The 13,335-nt window shown below is 42.5% G+C and overlaps 1 protein-coding gene across 1 annotated transcript in view; it reads right to left on the minus strand.

The window, feature by feature from the left end:
* Positions 1-13,335, minus strand: part of FRS3 (fibroblast growth factor receptor substrate 3) — a 25,278-nt gene continuing 11,943 nt past the window's right edge. The window contains exons 4-6 of the mRNA XM_084853145.1: positions 12,929-13,090; positions 11,801-11,958; positions 1-10,077 (exon numbers count right to left, since the gene is read on the minus strand). Of these exons, the coding sequence (XP_084709271.1) occupies positions 9,139-10,077; positions 11,801-11,958; positions 12,929-13,090 (1,259 nt within the window). The 3' untranslated portion in view covers positions 1-9,138. The remainder of the gene's footprint in view (positions 10,078-11,800; positions 11,959-12,928; positions 13,091-13,335) is intronic.

Below are 13,335 nucleotides of genomic sequence, written 5' to 3' on the forward strand. Positions count from 1 at the left end.
CCCCCATGCAAGAAACTGAGTCATGAGGAAGACCGCAGAACATAGTGGGCATCTTGCTGCAATTCACAGCATAATAGCCTTCCCCAGCCTGGCACCACCCACCCACCCTGCTTCCATCATCCCCAATCAGCAGGACCATTGGGGATTGTCGGAATTGTAGCCCAACACATCTGGAGGGCGCCAGGTTAGAGAAGGGTGTTCTAATACATACATTTGAATAGAATGTATGGATACTAGACAGTCCCTGAAACAGGCCTAAATCTTGACAAGGGGAGGAGAGGAAATCAGCTAACAAGTGCTAAGTCAGGTGCTAGTCAGAAGCCTTCTTGATTCACACTTACACCTATGAAGGAGTTCTAAAGGCACACTGACACAGACAGAAAGATTTCACCTTGTGGTCTGTTACTGACAAAAAAGATCCAGGCTGTCTCAGAAGGCATCGCATTCATTTGCTAAGACCTTCTTGGCTCACGTTTATACAGTGCTAGGATTTTTTTCAAGCCAATAAGCAAAAAAACGGCAATGACTTCCAACTTCTCTGTACCACTTTATGTTGGAACTAAAAGCTATTTCTTAAACTTGTGCTTTGCTCTTCATCAAAGTTCAGTGGAATGTTTTACCTCTTCAGCTCTGTGATGTAAGTTAGCTTGAGAGATGGTGTCTTACCCAAGGCCACCGACCTGGTAACTTTCATGATTGAGCAGAGATTTGAACCTGCGATTTCCACTTCGAAACCCAATAGTTTAAGCCACACCAGACTCTTATATTGCATTATCTAGGTTGGATTAAGCCCTGACAAATAGGGATTCCAAAGAACCAGCTCCATAAAACTTTTTCTAGTTTCCAGTTTATGGTGGTTCAACCAAGTTCCATATGGTTCTCTACCCTGATATGACTGTAGAAATCCACCATGAATTTGGGAAGGCAACAATTATCAGTCCTGTTGTCAACAGCAGCACCATACATTGTTTGTCAGAACCCCATGTTAGGGTATAGGGCAACACAAGACAACCTTTTGGTGAATGTGCTTAGCCATAGAGGATTCTGGCATGAGTCATTAAAGGCAATTAGATAGGCAAGGGATGAATGAGTGTCACAACATACCTTAAACACCAAGGTTGGGGCATCATGCCCTGAGTGGCAGAGAATTTGACCTCCACAAAGAATGACAGGGTAAAAATAAATGTGTGCTCTCAAATTACGAGTCTCATTCTTGATTTGAACTATGTTCAGGACAGCATGGCTCAGGAACTGCTAATAGGGAAAATGCCCAAGCTATGGTGCCAACCACTAATAGCCTAAGGCAATCTAGGTCCTGGCTCCATTTTTCCACCTTTCCTGATGGGAAATGACCACTTTCATTAGAATTTCGGTCCTTGGCTGCAAGAATATTTGGGATCTTACTAATCATCACATACTCCCATTGTAATAAAAACTAAAATTACCTTTCTATTATATTTATTTCTATACCGCCCAATAGCCCAAGCTCTCTGGGCGGTTCTATTAATACAGCCAAGCTCCATGCAAGAATAGATTTCAAGACTGAAAGATCAGGTCCGTAGTATGCGGTACTCCTAGATCCATCATTGTCGCTGGAAGCCCAAGTGGTCGCGGCAGCTCAGAGTGCCTTTTACCAGCTTTGGCTGGTTCGCCAGCTACGGCCTCTCCTGGACAGGGATAGCTTGACCACGGTGGTACAGGCATTAGTAACCTCAAGACTGGATTACTGCAATGCACTCTATGTGGGGCTGCCCTTGAGGCTGGTCTGGAAGCTGGAGCTAGTGCAGAATGCAGCAGCTCAGCTGTTGTCAGGAGCTGCCCCTTTTCAGCGTGTAACTCCTTTGCTGAGCGAACTGCATTGGCTCACTATTCACTGGTAGCCTATTCACTACCGGGCCAGATTTAAGGTAGTAGTACTAGTGTACAACGCCCTAAACAACTTGGGACCAGGATACCTGAGAGAGCGCCTCCTTCCCTACCAACCTGCCCGGTCACTGAGGTCATCAGAGGGCATGCTCCTGGTGGTTCCACATGGACCTATGGCCTGGTTGGAGTCCTCCAGGAGAAGAGCCTTCAGTGTGGTGGCCCCCTTCCTATAGAATTCCCTGCCTTTAGAGTTCAGGCAGGAGCCAACATTGTGTTCTTTCTAGCGCCTCCTGAAGACATTGTTCTTTCAAGAGGCCTTCCTTGCATGACCAGCCGTGGGTTGTTGAATTCCACTTCATTGGGATTTGTCTTTTTAAAAATGTTTTAACTTTTTAAACTCTTTTAACCACTGTTTTATTCTTATGTTGTTCACCGCTCCGAAATCCTCTGATGAGGAGCGGTATATAAATATTATAAATAAATAAAATAAAAAATAAAATTTCACACAGATCTCCACTGTAAGATCTGGAAAAGGTTTTGCGAATCTAAAGACAGAGATCATAAAGAGGAGTCTTGTAGAAAGTTCATGACTGCAAATTAAAAGGGAGATTGTCAGTCAAGATTGTCTTGGTTAATTAGTCAGCTCTTGTTCACAAATCAAAAGCAAGCCACACCTTCCAAAAGGTAATCATCAGATTTAATTTATTTTGGATACATTCTTAGTGCACATTAAAATAAGACACAAGCGCTCCTCAATCACATGGCACTGCTAATGCTCTTCGCTTTGAAGGCTATACTCGGATGAGATACAAAGAGGAAATGAACAAAGATACATAGCAGGAACCACTGAAGAAAAATCACAGAGCAACTTTTATGGCCAGAGCAGCTGGGCATTCCCAAGTGCCTCTGTGTTCCTGCCATGTTAGACATAGTCAGCATCAAAGACATCAGTACAAGTAACTATGAAGAAAACTGCACGTGGTAAGAGCTTGAGATCTCCTTAGCTACAGCTGGGCTTTTCAATATGAATCATGTACAGAGAAAATAGGATCTCCTTTTTGTAATCAGATTCTCCCCCCACATAAACATATTCATTTAGTCACTGGCTCACACTTCTCAGGCTCCAGTCTAATAACTTCTGGAGCTTAATTACTTTGATTTCTTCCCCTAAACAGGGCCATTCTCCAAAAGGGGTAATTGTAGGGATTTTGAATATTTCATGAAATCCAGAGTTGAAATTTCCTGAAGAGGACACAGTGATTATGTAGCCACACTTCCTATGGGACAGAGCTCCTGTGCCTTTAATACTTACATAAAAGTGAAAATAGCAGATACAGATTTTCCCACCATTGGAGTGAGAGAAAATGGCATGTTGCATCGCTGACACAGCTGTTTAAAAGGCAGCATTGCCCTACTTTTATGCAATCTAGGAATGCCAAAAAGGGTAAAAACCTCACATGAAACCCAAGAAAAACGGAGGGGGAAGTATTAAGAAAATGTATAAACACAAGTGAATTACACGCATTACCCCTTCTTCAATGAATGACAAAATTACTCCCCAACGAAGAAGTACAGATGTACCTACTGTGGTGCAATAGAGAGTATATTGGGAATTAGACTTATATAAACAGCCCTTTCACACTGGATGTAAAACAAAATAACAACCAATCAAGGATTACATTCAATGTGCAAAGTAACTTCAATAGTAATGACTCTTGGCACTTATATCACTCAAACCCCTTGTAAACACCAGTTAATCTTCATCATGTCTTTGTAAAGTGAATAGGTACAACCATTAATGAACTCCTTGAGTTTGCAGTTCCTGCTCCAGCCTTATGAGGACTGCTGTGTACAGTGTAGCCATAAACAGATTCATCTGACAGTCTGTGCAAGAGGAAATCTAAATGTTGACTTACTTCCCAAGAGGGGTAAACACTTTAAGATGTATGGACACTGAAAGCCTAAGAAAAGTTTGAAAAATATCAAGGTGGGAAGCTCCCTTGGATGCAAACTATGCTAAAAGCCAAACAGCACAGACTAACAGGGATGACAGCACAGAACTAATAAAGCCATGGGTCTAATCTAAGGTTGCCATTTTACACAGACACACCCATCCCCCAAGAGTTTATTTAGCAGCTGACAGGCAATAAATAAATGCAGCTTTCCACATCACTGCATAGCTACACCAAGAAAAACTGTACTGGATTAATTTTTGCCTGCCACCATGTTGTTAAGAGCATGGGGTTTCTGTTGGGGGGAGGGCGACATGACAATCTTAATTAGTCTGGAAAATAACATTGCCTTGGTTAAGCAGCAGAATCATCTTATTTAACTAAACTGTCCTTTTGATAGCACCAGATGGGGCTTTAAAAGCAAATACATTTCCATTTAGGATGCCAAGCACCTTGTATCCAGATATGGGGCAGCATCATGCTCAGCAGGACCCTTTAAGCTCATGAGGTTTACAGAGATTGCCCAAAAGGCCACAGAACTTTCTGTTTTGCTTGTTTTGTTATTATTAAGGCTAATGTGGCGCATGTAGCAAATGAGAGAAAAAGTAATTTCCACTCACACCCCTGAACCACAATTCTAAAACGGTTGTTCAAAAGCAAGGCAAAATGTGCAAATCAAAAGATAAAAGGCAACCCACTGTCTGAAGGCCAACACAGAGTTTACAAAACAAGGAAACCATTTTCTTCTCATAAATTAGAAACAATGAGGATTACAAGAATCAAATGCTTTGGAAGTTAGTGGAAGGTGACGGAGGGCTGAACTGAAGCACTGACTCCTCAGACTTCTTTTGTCCTATTTTATATTAAATAGATCACTACAGGTTTTCATAAACATCTCTATGCTGAGGTGGAAGAATAGAAAGAGCACAGCTGGAGCTGGGAGAATTACTACTGGACTAAAGATCAATTGTATCATCTCTTTTGAGTTGTCAGTTTTTTTCTTTCTTTTAGGTGCTCCTGCACCTTTAATAGTTCTAAGAGAGGGAGATAATCCACATGCATAGCTTTCCCCATCACTGCATTCCCATAATAGGGGGAAGCTGCCCCTGTTGAATTTCTGCTTGTCACGCACCTATTGACAAAACCTCTGATGGGCAGGGAATGAGGGGGGAGTGGCAACCTTACATCCCCTGGTCAAAAAGCTTTGACAGAAACACCACATTCTTCATTCATATGGGGCCAGTGGCTGTGCAAACAGCACCTATAGGTGAACCCAAAAATAATAGTAATAAGAGAAACTATTGAGAAGAGTTAACCATAATGGACATACATTTCTGAAAAGAAACATTAGGTGGCAGCAAACTCCACCTGTTCCATTATAGTTTCCACAGGACAGGTGAATACTAACCTCTGAACCTACTTTAACCATACCAGAGGCAATCAGGTGTCCTAGCATTAAAAGTCAGGGCCATACATACTTTGAATATCTGTGTCTACGACATGCAGCAGGAAATCTAGTTGTAAGAATGGTGTATCTAGAGAGTAAGAGATTTCAAAAGCTCTCATGATTGTGGGACAGTACTGGATATTACAGGCCATTGCCTGTAAGAGATCTAAAATCAAAAGGTAACTTCTTAGAACCTTCTCCACCATCAATTATTCTTTAGCAAATCCCTCAGAGTAACCATAATCCAAGACAGAAACCAAGGAAAGCTCCTTGTTGTTCACACCGTCTCCCTTTTCTATACTTATCTAGTAGCCATTCGTTTTGACCAGGCATTATTCCATGATCATTCCTTCCTAAGGAATGTTATTTTGTCAAAGTTCCATTAGATCTGAAGAAGTAATAGTAATTTATTCTCTGTGTTAACTGAATGTATAAATCAGTCCAATAGGTTTGCTGCAGACAGCTTGGCTAGTTATCAATACTGAGCTGTGGTTAAATGCTATCCAAGAACTTTATTCACAATGGACCTGAGCACACTCCGGGAGAGAGCGGAGGACAGGAGGGCCTGGCGTGCTGTGGTCCATGGGGTCACGAAGAGTCGGACACGAGTTAACGACTGAACAACAAACTTCATTCACTACTCTGGATTTGTGTCAGGTTGCCCACTACCAAGTTATAAGCAACCCTACAGTTAATGCTCCATAGTGAGCAACAGCATGAGAATTCATACACTAAAATCTGCTGCCAGTGCCATTTATAACACTGGAAAAAATCATAGGCATTGAATCTAGCTCACAATGGCTTGATGGAGGCAAATAATATATTTGCATTGAATCAATGAAAAGTAAATAGAAGATGGGGAATTTTTCCATTATTTTTAAAAGGCTTTGATTAATGCCATATAACAAGAGAAAACATTACAAAGAAGTTCTAATGACCATGGAAGGCCACCTTTCTGTAACATCTGTTAATCAGCTTCTACAATATTTGTGGCACACAGAAGAGCTAAATTAAGTTTATAGCCCAAAGTGACTGATTAAAACTAGAAATGTACTGACCATTTGGGCTCAGACATTTTACAAGGGCCCTAAGCTTGAACAGCAAGTATAAACAATCACTCATCTCACACTGGTGGTTTGCCCACTTTCTCATACCATACTCAGTAATGTGATGGCATAAAATAATATAAGGAGAAAGGTTATTGACTGCTAGCCCTTCCCCTTAAAAACAAACTGCACCAAAGGTTTTTGTTTTTTGCAATGAATCTTCACATTATTTACTCCTTCAGCATAAAGAAATATCTGGACCCTTAAATTTACCATATCCATCTCTACATTTCATTGTGCTCTTTAAGATGAATCCAAGCACTTCCTTGGCTATACCATCCATGCAACAAGGGTACAGCATATGGTGTTCTTGGTGGCCACACCATAACTGTGGTGCTCGCTTCCACTTACAGCTGTGATTCTTAAACTGTGGTCCACAAGAACACAATGGAAAAAACCCTAGCAATATCAACTCACAACCTAACCATTCTTCCCCTTTCCCTTCTCTTTGGGTTGGAAAGCAGCAGTGGAATGCAATAATGGAGCTGTAGTTTAGCAGCCTTTCAAGCAGCCTTAACATGGAAGCTGTAAATATAGATACACAGGAAGCTGCCTTATATTAAGTCAAACCTTCTGCCCATCTGACTCAGTATTGTCTACACTGACTGGCAGTAGCTCTCTAGGGTTTCAGACAGGAGTCTTTCTCAGCCCTACCTGAATTTGCTGGGGATTGAACCTAGGGCATTTTGCATGTCAAGCAACTGCTCTACCACTGAGCTACAGCCTTTCACCCTGAATATGAAGATATGGTGATTCACAAAGAGCAAACAAATCGGGATAGTGGTCTGCAATGCAAAGTTTAAGAGAAACTACCCTCGAAACAATCCAACTCAGGTTTGAGCAGTTTCCAGAAACTCTATAATACCTTCTTGTTTGGGTGGGCTTTTAATGGTTGGGGATTAGGCAGGCATGGAGTACAGTAAATAAGACACCATCATATGTATTTTATATTGTTGGCTTCATTGAATTTGTTGTGTCAAGTACCACTACCCATCTGGAGTCCTCAAGATAGGCTGAATTAGAAATCTAAAATAAATCAACATCTAAACTTTGAGTCTTCAAATAAAAATAACGCCATAAGGAAAAGCATTAAATGTATTTGAAATTGGAAAGCAACAAATAAACAATAAGACAAAGGAAAAAATTGGAAGCATAACTCAGGTGACAACCCCCCCATGACCTTAACCAGACAGCAGTACGTTTACAACCTATGCACTGTCAGCAAGGCATAGACTTTGTCAGCAAGGCATGTCTTAGGAAGGAGGGCGAGGAAATCACAATTTACAACAAGGAGAATTCCTAATTCCCAATCCTGCAAAGGCTTGGGGATTAGGAACAGATGATGAATTTTTCTAGTGGCTTCAGTGAGACAAAATCCACAAAGCCAAACACTTCTCAGGACAGGCTTAATATTTATCTGCAAGGCAGTTACAATTATTCTTGGAAGGGCTGCCTCTGGGGCAAAACAGGAGCAGTGGAAAAAAAAGATGCCATGTGCACATTCCCTATTGTAGGGTTATTGTTAGTCTAAAGCGGCTCTGGCAGCCACAGTTAAACAAAGCTGTGCTTGTCAATAAGGTTATGCAAAATGCTCTATTTTGTCAACAAGCTGATTATTCAGAAATGATGGGCTGGAATCCACCAACATATTTAAAGGAGCATAGTGGAGGCAAAGTGGAGAGACAGAAACTCCAAATGACACCAGCAGACAGTGAGTCGCACCTGTATCAGCATCTCTTCCTAGCTCAGACTATAAAAAGGTTGACTTCTCAGAAAGACTCTACCAGACTACTAGGAAAGCAGCTGCTGAAAGGTCCATCAGGGGCTTTGTTAGGGATTGGCAATATATTGTTCCATGGTTCTTTCTTGCTGTGAGGATGGAGAGAGGTGTATAATGAGGCACGCACACAATCAAACAGGAACTTGAACTAGAAGATTGGGTTTGCCTGCATCTGTGGTTATATGGGGCTAGGACCGTTCTGGTGTTCATTTCCAAACTACCGCAAAGGACTCCTGCTAGCCTGCCAGACTGCATCTCCTTTCTTCCTACTGCCTCTGTTTTGCCTTCAATAGCCACTGTCAAATCAACTGGATGTGATCCAACACTGTCGCTCTCACCCCCTGCCCCCGCCCCCAGCACTTTCACAGAAAGAATGAACAAGAAAGCAGTTATACTTTACATTTGCTTGGCACATAACCCTGACATATAAAAATAAATAAATAAATAAATAAATAGTGGGGAAAACCCCTGAAAAATAATTAAAATAAATTAACACAATTTTTAAAAAATATTTTTTTGCATACCTTCAAAAAATAAAAAGGGATAAACAGAGTGCTCCCTAGCGCTCGAGCTCAATCTGTACCATTAGATTTTTGGTCATTCTTTTGCTCCTTCCTTTACACATTCTACTAGTAGGGCCCTCATGAGGATCCCATGAAAATGGGAAGGAACGATTTTCAGACATGATTCCTATATAAAGGGGCAGGGGAGAGAAGAACAGGTAGCATCAATGTTACCACCCCACCCCAGTATCAAGCAAGTCAAGTTTTCAGACACTTGGCAAGGCTTCAAAAATTACATGGCAGGATAAATGGGGATTGGGAAGAGGCACAGATAGGCTACATTTCTCAAGTTAGCTTGATGGCACTATCCCAGTGAGTCACACTGAGAAACACGGGGCACAATGGAAGATGACAGTTACGCAACATGATTAGTTGAAGAGCAGGAACAAAAGCCACAATGCGGTGCTTCGATTGGGCATTCCTCTTACAGAGGCAGGTCAGTGCTGTTATGCCGTGTTTTCCTGGAAGTCCCATCATCCCTAGGCAGTGCCCTCTGCAAGCTGGACATGGCTGCTGTCTTTTTAAGGTCAATGACCGCATAGGAATCCGTCCTGCGGGCTGGGTGTGCAGAAGAACGTGGGGCACGGGGGACTGGTGTGCTTTGGCGCCCTTTGTGAGGGTCATCCTCCAGTTCCACCTGGATATAGTTGAGCTGCCTTGGCTGCTCCAAACAGGGCTGGTGGAAGTCGAAATTGAAGATGCTGGGTGTACAACTGCGGTGCTGTTGTGAGCAACCCCCCCTGCGCAGGCCCCCATGCAGTGCAGCACTTTCTGAGTTCATGTAGTTTCTCAATGGGTCATCTTCCTCAAGCTCAGGATAACCATTGGGGGAAGGCGTCATTGCATCACCAGAGTCCTCCTCATCCTGGTCTCGTCTCAGTGGCTGGCACTCCCACACAGGGGGCAGTGAGGGCAGGTTCTCATAGTGCAGTAGGGTGGTCCGGCGATGAGAGCAGCTAGGGGGATTCAGATCCTCACGGGCAATTTTTAAGCGCCCACTGCCCCGACGAAGCAAGGTAGCTCGCGGCGGCAGCAGGCCATTGATGTTCTCATAGACACACTTGGGGGTGAGACACTTGTCTTTACACTCATTGTTGTTGTTGTTAGGGGTGCAGATATGGCCTGCACACTCCCAATGGGGCCGGCAAAAGCCATCACATTTCATCAGGTGCCTGTAGCCAGGGGCAGGGCCCAACACAAACTTCACCTCTCCTGGCTGTAGGTAAACCTGGGGATTACGGTCCTCCAGGGAGCAGCTATGGTTGGGATGGGAAACAGGAGGATGGACCTCAGGCAAGGAGTGCATACAGTGGTGGCCTCTCATCTCCTCCTCACCACTGGCTGTGTTCACATAGGTGTGGGACTGCAAGGAGAGAAGAAAGATTAGAGGGTGATGAGGAGGGGAACAAAAACTGCAAAGAAAGATATTCATGAGGGGAGGCTGAAGGACCACAATATCACCTGGGCATCATACAGCTGGACAGAAGAAAGAAGAGGTCCTTGCAACAGTAGGTTTGATAGATGAAGTAAGCATAAGGTGGCATGGGTCATTTCTGAGGCAACTTACCTTGTGCTGCACTTAAGATGATTGTATCTCCCAAAGTAAAGATTCACTTGATAAAAGAGTAAGGCTGCAATCCTAAACACACTACCGTGTAAGCCCACTGAACACAGTGAGACTTACTTCTGAGTAAACGTGCATAGGATCATGGTGTAAATTAGTTTACTCATAGAAAGGACTACATTTGCAGTTTGCACATTCTCCTGGACTCAGCACTAACTGGAGTTTAGGTTGGTATGCCAACTGCAACATAATCTAGGGATAACAGACCTTGCCTCAGTTATCCATGCATTAGTGACACCCAGGCTGAACTACTTAAATACGCTCTATATGGGGCTGCCTTTAAAGATGGTTCAGAAACTGCAAACGGTGAAAAATTCAGCTCCCCAAGTACTCTGTGTGTGTGTTTGTGCACGCGCTAGACAATTGGAGCATGTAACACCTATATTGTGCCAGCTGTACAGGTTGCTGGTGCATTTCCAGGCCTAATTTAAGGTGCTGGTATTGACCTTTAAAGCTTTAAACAATTTGAAACCTAGTTACCTGAAGGACCACCTTCACCTGTATCAGCCTACCTGCTGTTTGAGATCTGCATCTGAAGCCCTACTTACATGCCCACCTGTTAGAACACTTAGGTTGGTGGGAATGAGCAAGGGGGCATTTTCAGCAGAAGTCCCACATTTGTGGAATGCTATGCCAACTGAGGTACATCAGGCCCCATCACCGCAAGCCTTTAAAAATCCCTAAAAACTAATTTGTTTTCCATTGTCTTCTGCTAAAACAATTTTATTGGGTTGCAGGATATATGATGTGGTTTTATGTGTTGGACTTTAGTGTTCTTAGTGGGCTAGATGTCTTTTATGTTACTGTTACTGCTGGGTGTTATTATTTTTAGTATTATGGGTTTTTTTAAATTTAGTATAAAATTGGGTATTTATGTTGGAAGCCCCCTTGTGGTCTACAAATATTTCAAATAAATAAATAAAATAGATATCGACAAAGATTAAATACAGTTTCTAAGCAGCAGGATGGATAAAAGGTTATTCAATTTCATTCTCATCACCCAGAAAATACTAATTAAAATTCTAAATATTAAAAAGTGTTTAATTTCTATTTATCTCCCTATTTTCCTCCACCCTGCACGGTACATTGTGAATCACAGGATTAAAAGTGTCTGTACATACATAAAGGGCTTGCATAGACAGGATGATTTATAACCTTCCAGCAAAGCTGGAAAGAAACATAACACCACAGAGAAGTATGAAAGCCTCATGCATACATGCAAAAAGGGAATGTAGGCTGCTCTCAGATGCAATATTGAACCCCTAATGGAGGAAATGTGGATACTGCAGATTTCCCATCATTAGGGGTGAATGTTACCTCTCCTTGCACATCAACTTCTTTGGAAAAATAATTGCCAGGACACAGAGCAGTATAAGTGAAATGGAACATGAGCCTATTTCCTTACAGTAGTATAAACTAGCACATCAGGCTACATACTGTGTACACTGTAATGAGTACTTACTTGCTCATCAGGGATAATGAGGGCATGTGTGGAGTCCTCACCAACTGAAGAATGCCTTAAGCTACTCATGGAGGCATGTCGGGCTGCAGAGCAAGATGGGGCCTCTGCAGGGAAGCTGTGGAACCCATTGGGGAAACCTGGCACTGTATACCCTAAACCTAGAGAAAGATGAGATCAGCATTAGAAGATGAACATGATTAGCAGAGCCCTCAAACAGGCTTTACACAAGACTACATATACATTTGCAAAGAAAACATGACTTCTCTGCCAGTAAGCTAGTGGAGCTAGATATACTGATGAAAGTCTCCACTGTAAGGGGACAGGATGTAGCTTATAAACCAGGCCTGATGACTGCCCATGACTAAATGTCAAACTGCCTAAGTCAAATATAAACACAAAACAAAACAAGAGATATTGTAACCGAGACAGACATTAAGACCCTATTGATTCTCATGTATGCTTTCTACAATGCCAATTGAAGTTACACTAGAGTCTAAAATATATCAGATATCTGCTGTTTTAAATGGTTGCCTTGGAAACAAGGTATCAAGTCAGCACAAAACTTGTGGCTTTACAGTAAGCATACCACATGGGACACATGTAGAATTGAGGGGGGGTGTTGCGGGGGGGAGAGTGAGGGGATTAAGCAGCTAACTTGGGGATGAATTATATAGGCAAGGTTAATGGCCTGCAGGGGACCCTATAAGCAGCCCTAGCTTACGGAAAGTAAACCAAAAGAACCTGACACAAGGCAGTGAATCTCTTGCATAGTGCTGTGATATCACAGTACAACACAAGGACTAGGACCTTGTGGAAATTTCCATCTGCTGGAAATACAGATGGGCCTCCTGGCCTCAGCTGTGCATTCTACAATGCAAAGGCTGAGTTTCAACTTAACATTGACCTTTAAACTGTGCCAAATCCCCTTGGAATTTTTCAAGTGGCAGGGACAATATTAGGCCTCCAGCACAACCTGTCTGGAAGGATTCAAAAAGCTGATTTGGCCCCACAAGATATGCCAGTTTCTCCTGGAAAAAACTGTGGTTGAGCCCCCAAACAAGTGCTCTACAGCAGATGGCAAGCACATGTCCCCACCCTTCTTTCTGCCAAGTTTTTGGAGGACCTTACTATTGGGTGTCTGGGGTGTCCGAGGCAGTTCCAGTTCAGCAGCATGGCTGTTCCTTGTGATGACAACAGGCTCCTCCACCACATTGATACTGTTACACTGCATCAGGTCCTGCAGCAGGTTAAAAATCTCCTCTGCTCTTGAGCACTTGAATGCAAAAATTCCTAGACAAATACCAAAAGAGTGGGTTATTGCCAATACAATCTCTAAAGCAAGAAATATACATTCGATACTCAGAAAATATTTATACAATGCAGCATAATTAACTTGTCAGACTCACAGCAACATATGTCAAATCTAAGAGTTGAGCAGGGTCCTGAAAAATATTGATTTAATATGAATAAAAATTCATATGAACCAAACAGACAGGGTCAGGTTTATAGCAAACAGATTAAATTCAAATCAAAAC

The sequence above is a fragment of the Heloderma suspectum genome, chromosome 4 (assembly GCF_057233095.1).
Source record: "Heloderma suspectum isolate Gila_16-S chromosome 4, 16-S_ref, whole genome shotgun sequence".
Classification (NCBI taxonomy): Eukaryota; Metazoa; Chordata; class Lepidosauria; order Squamata; family Helodermatidae; genus Heloderma; species Heloderma suspectum.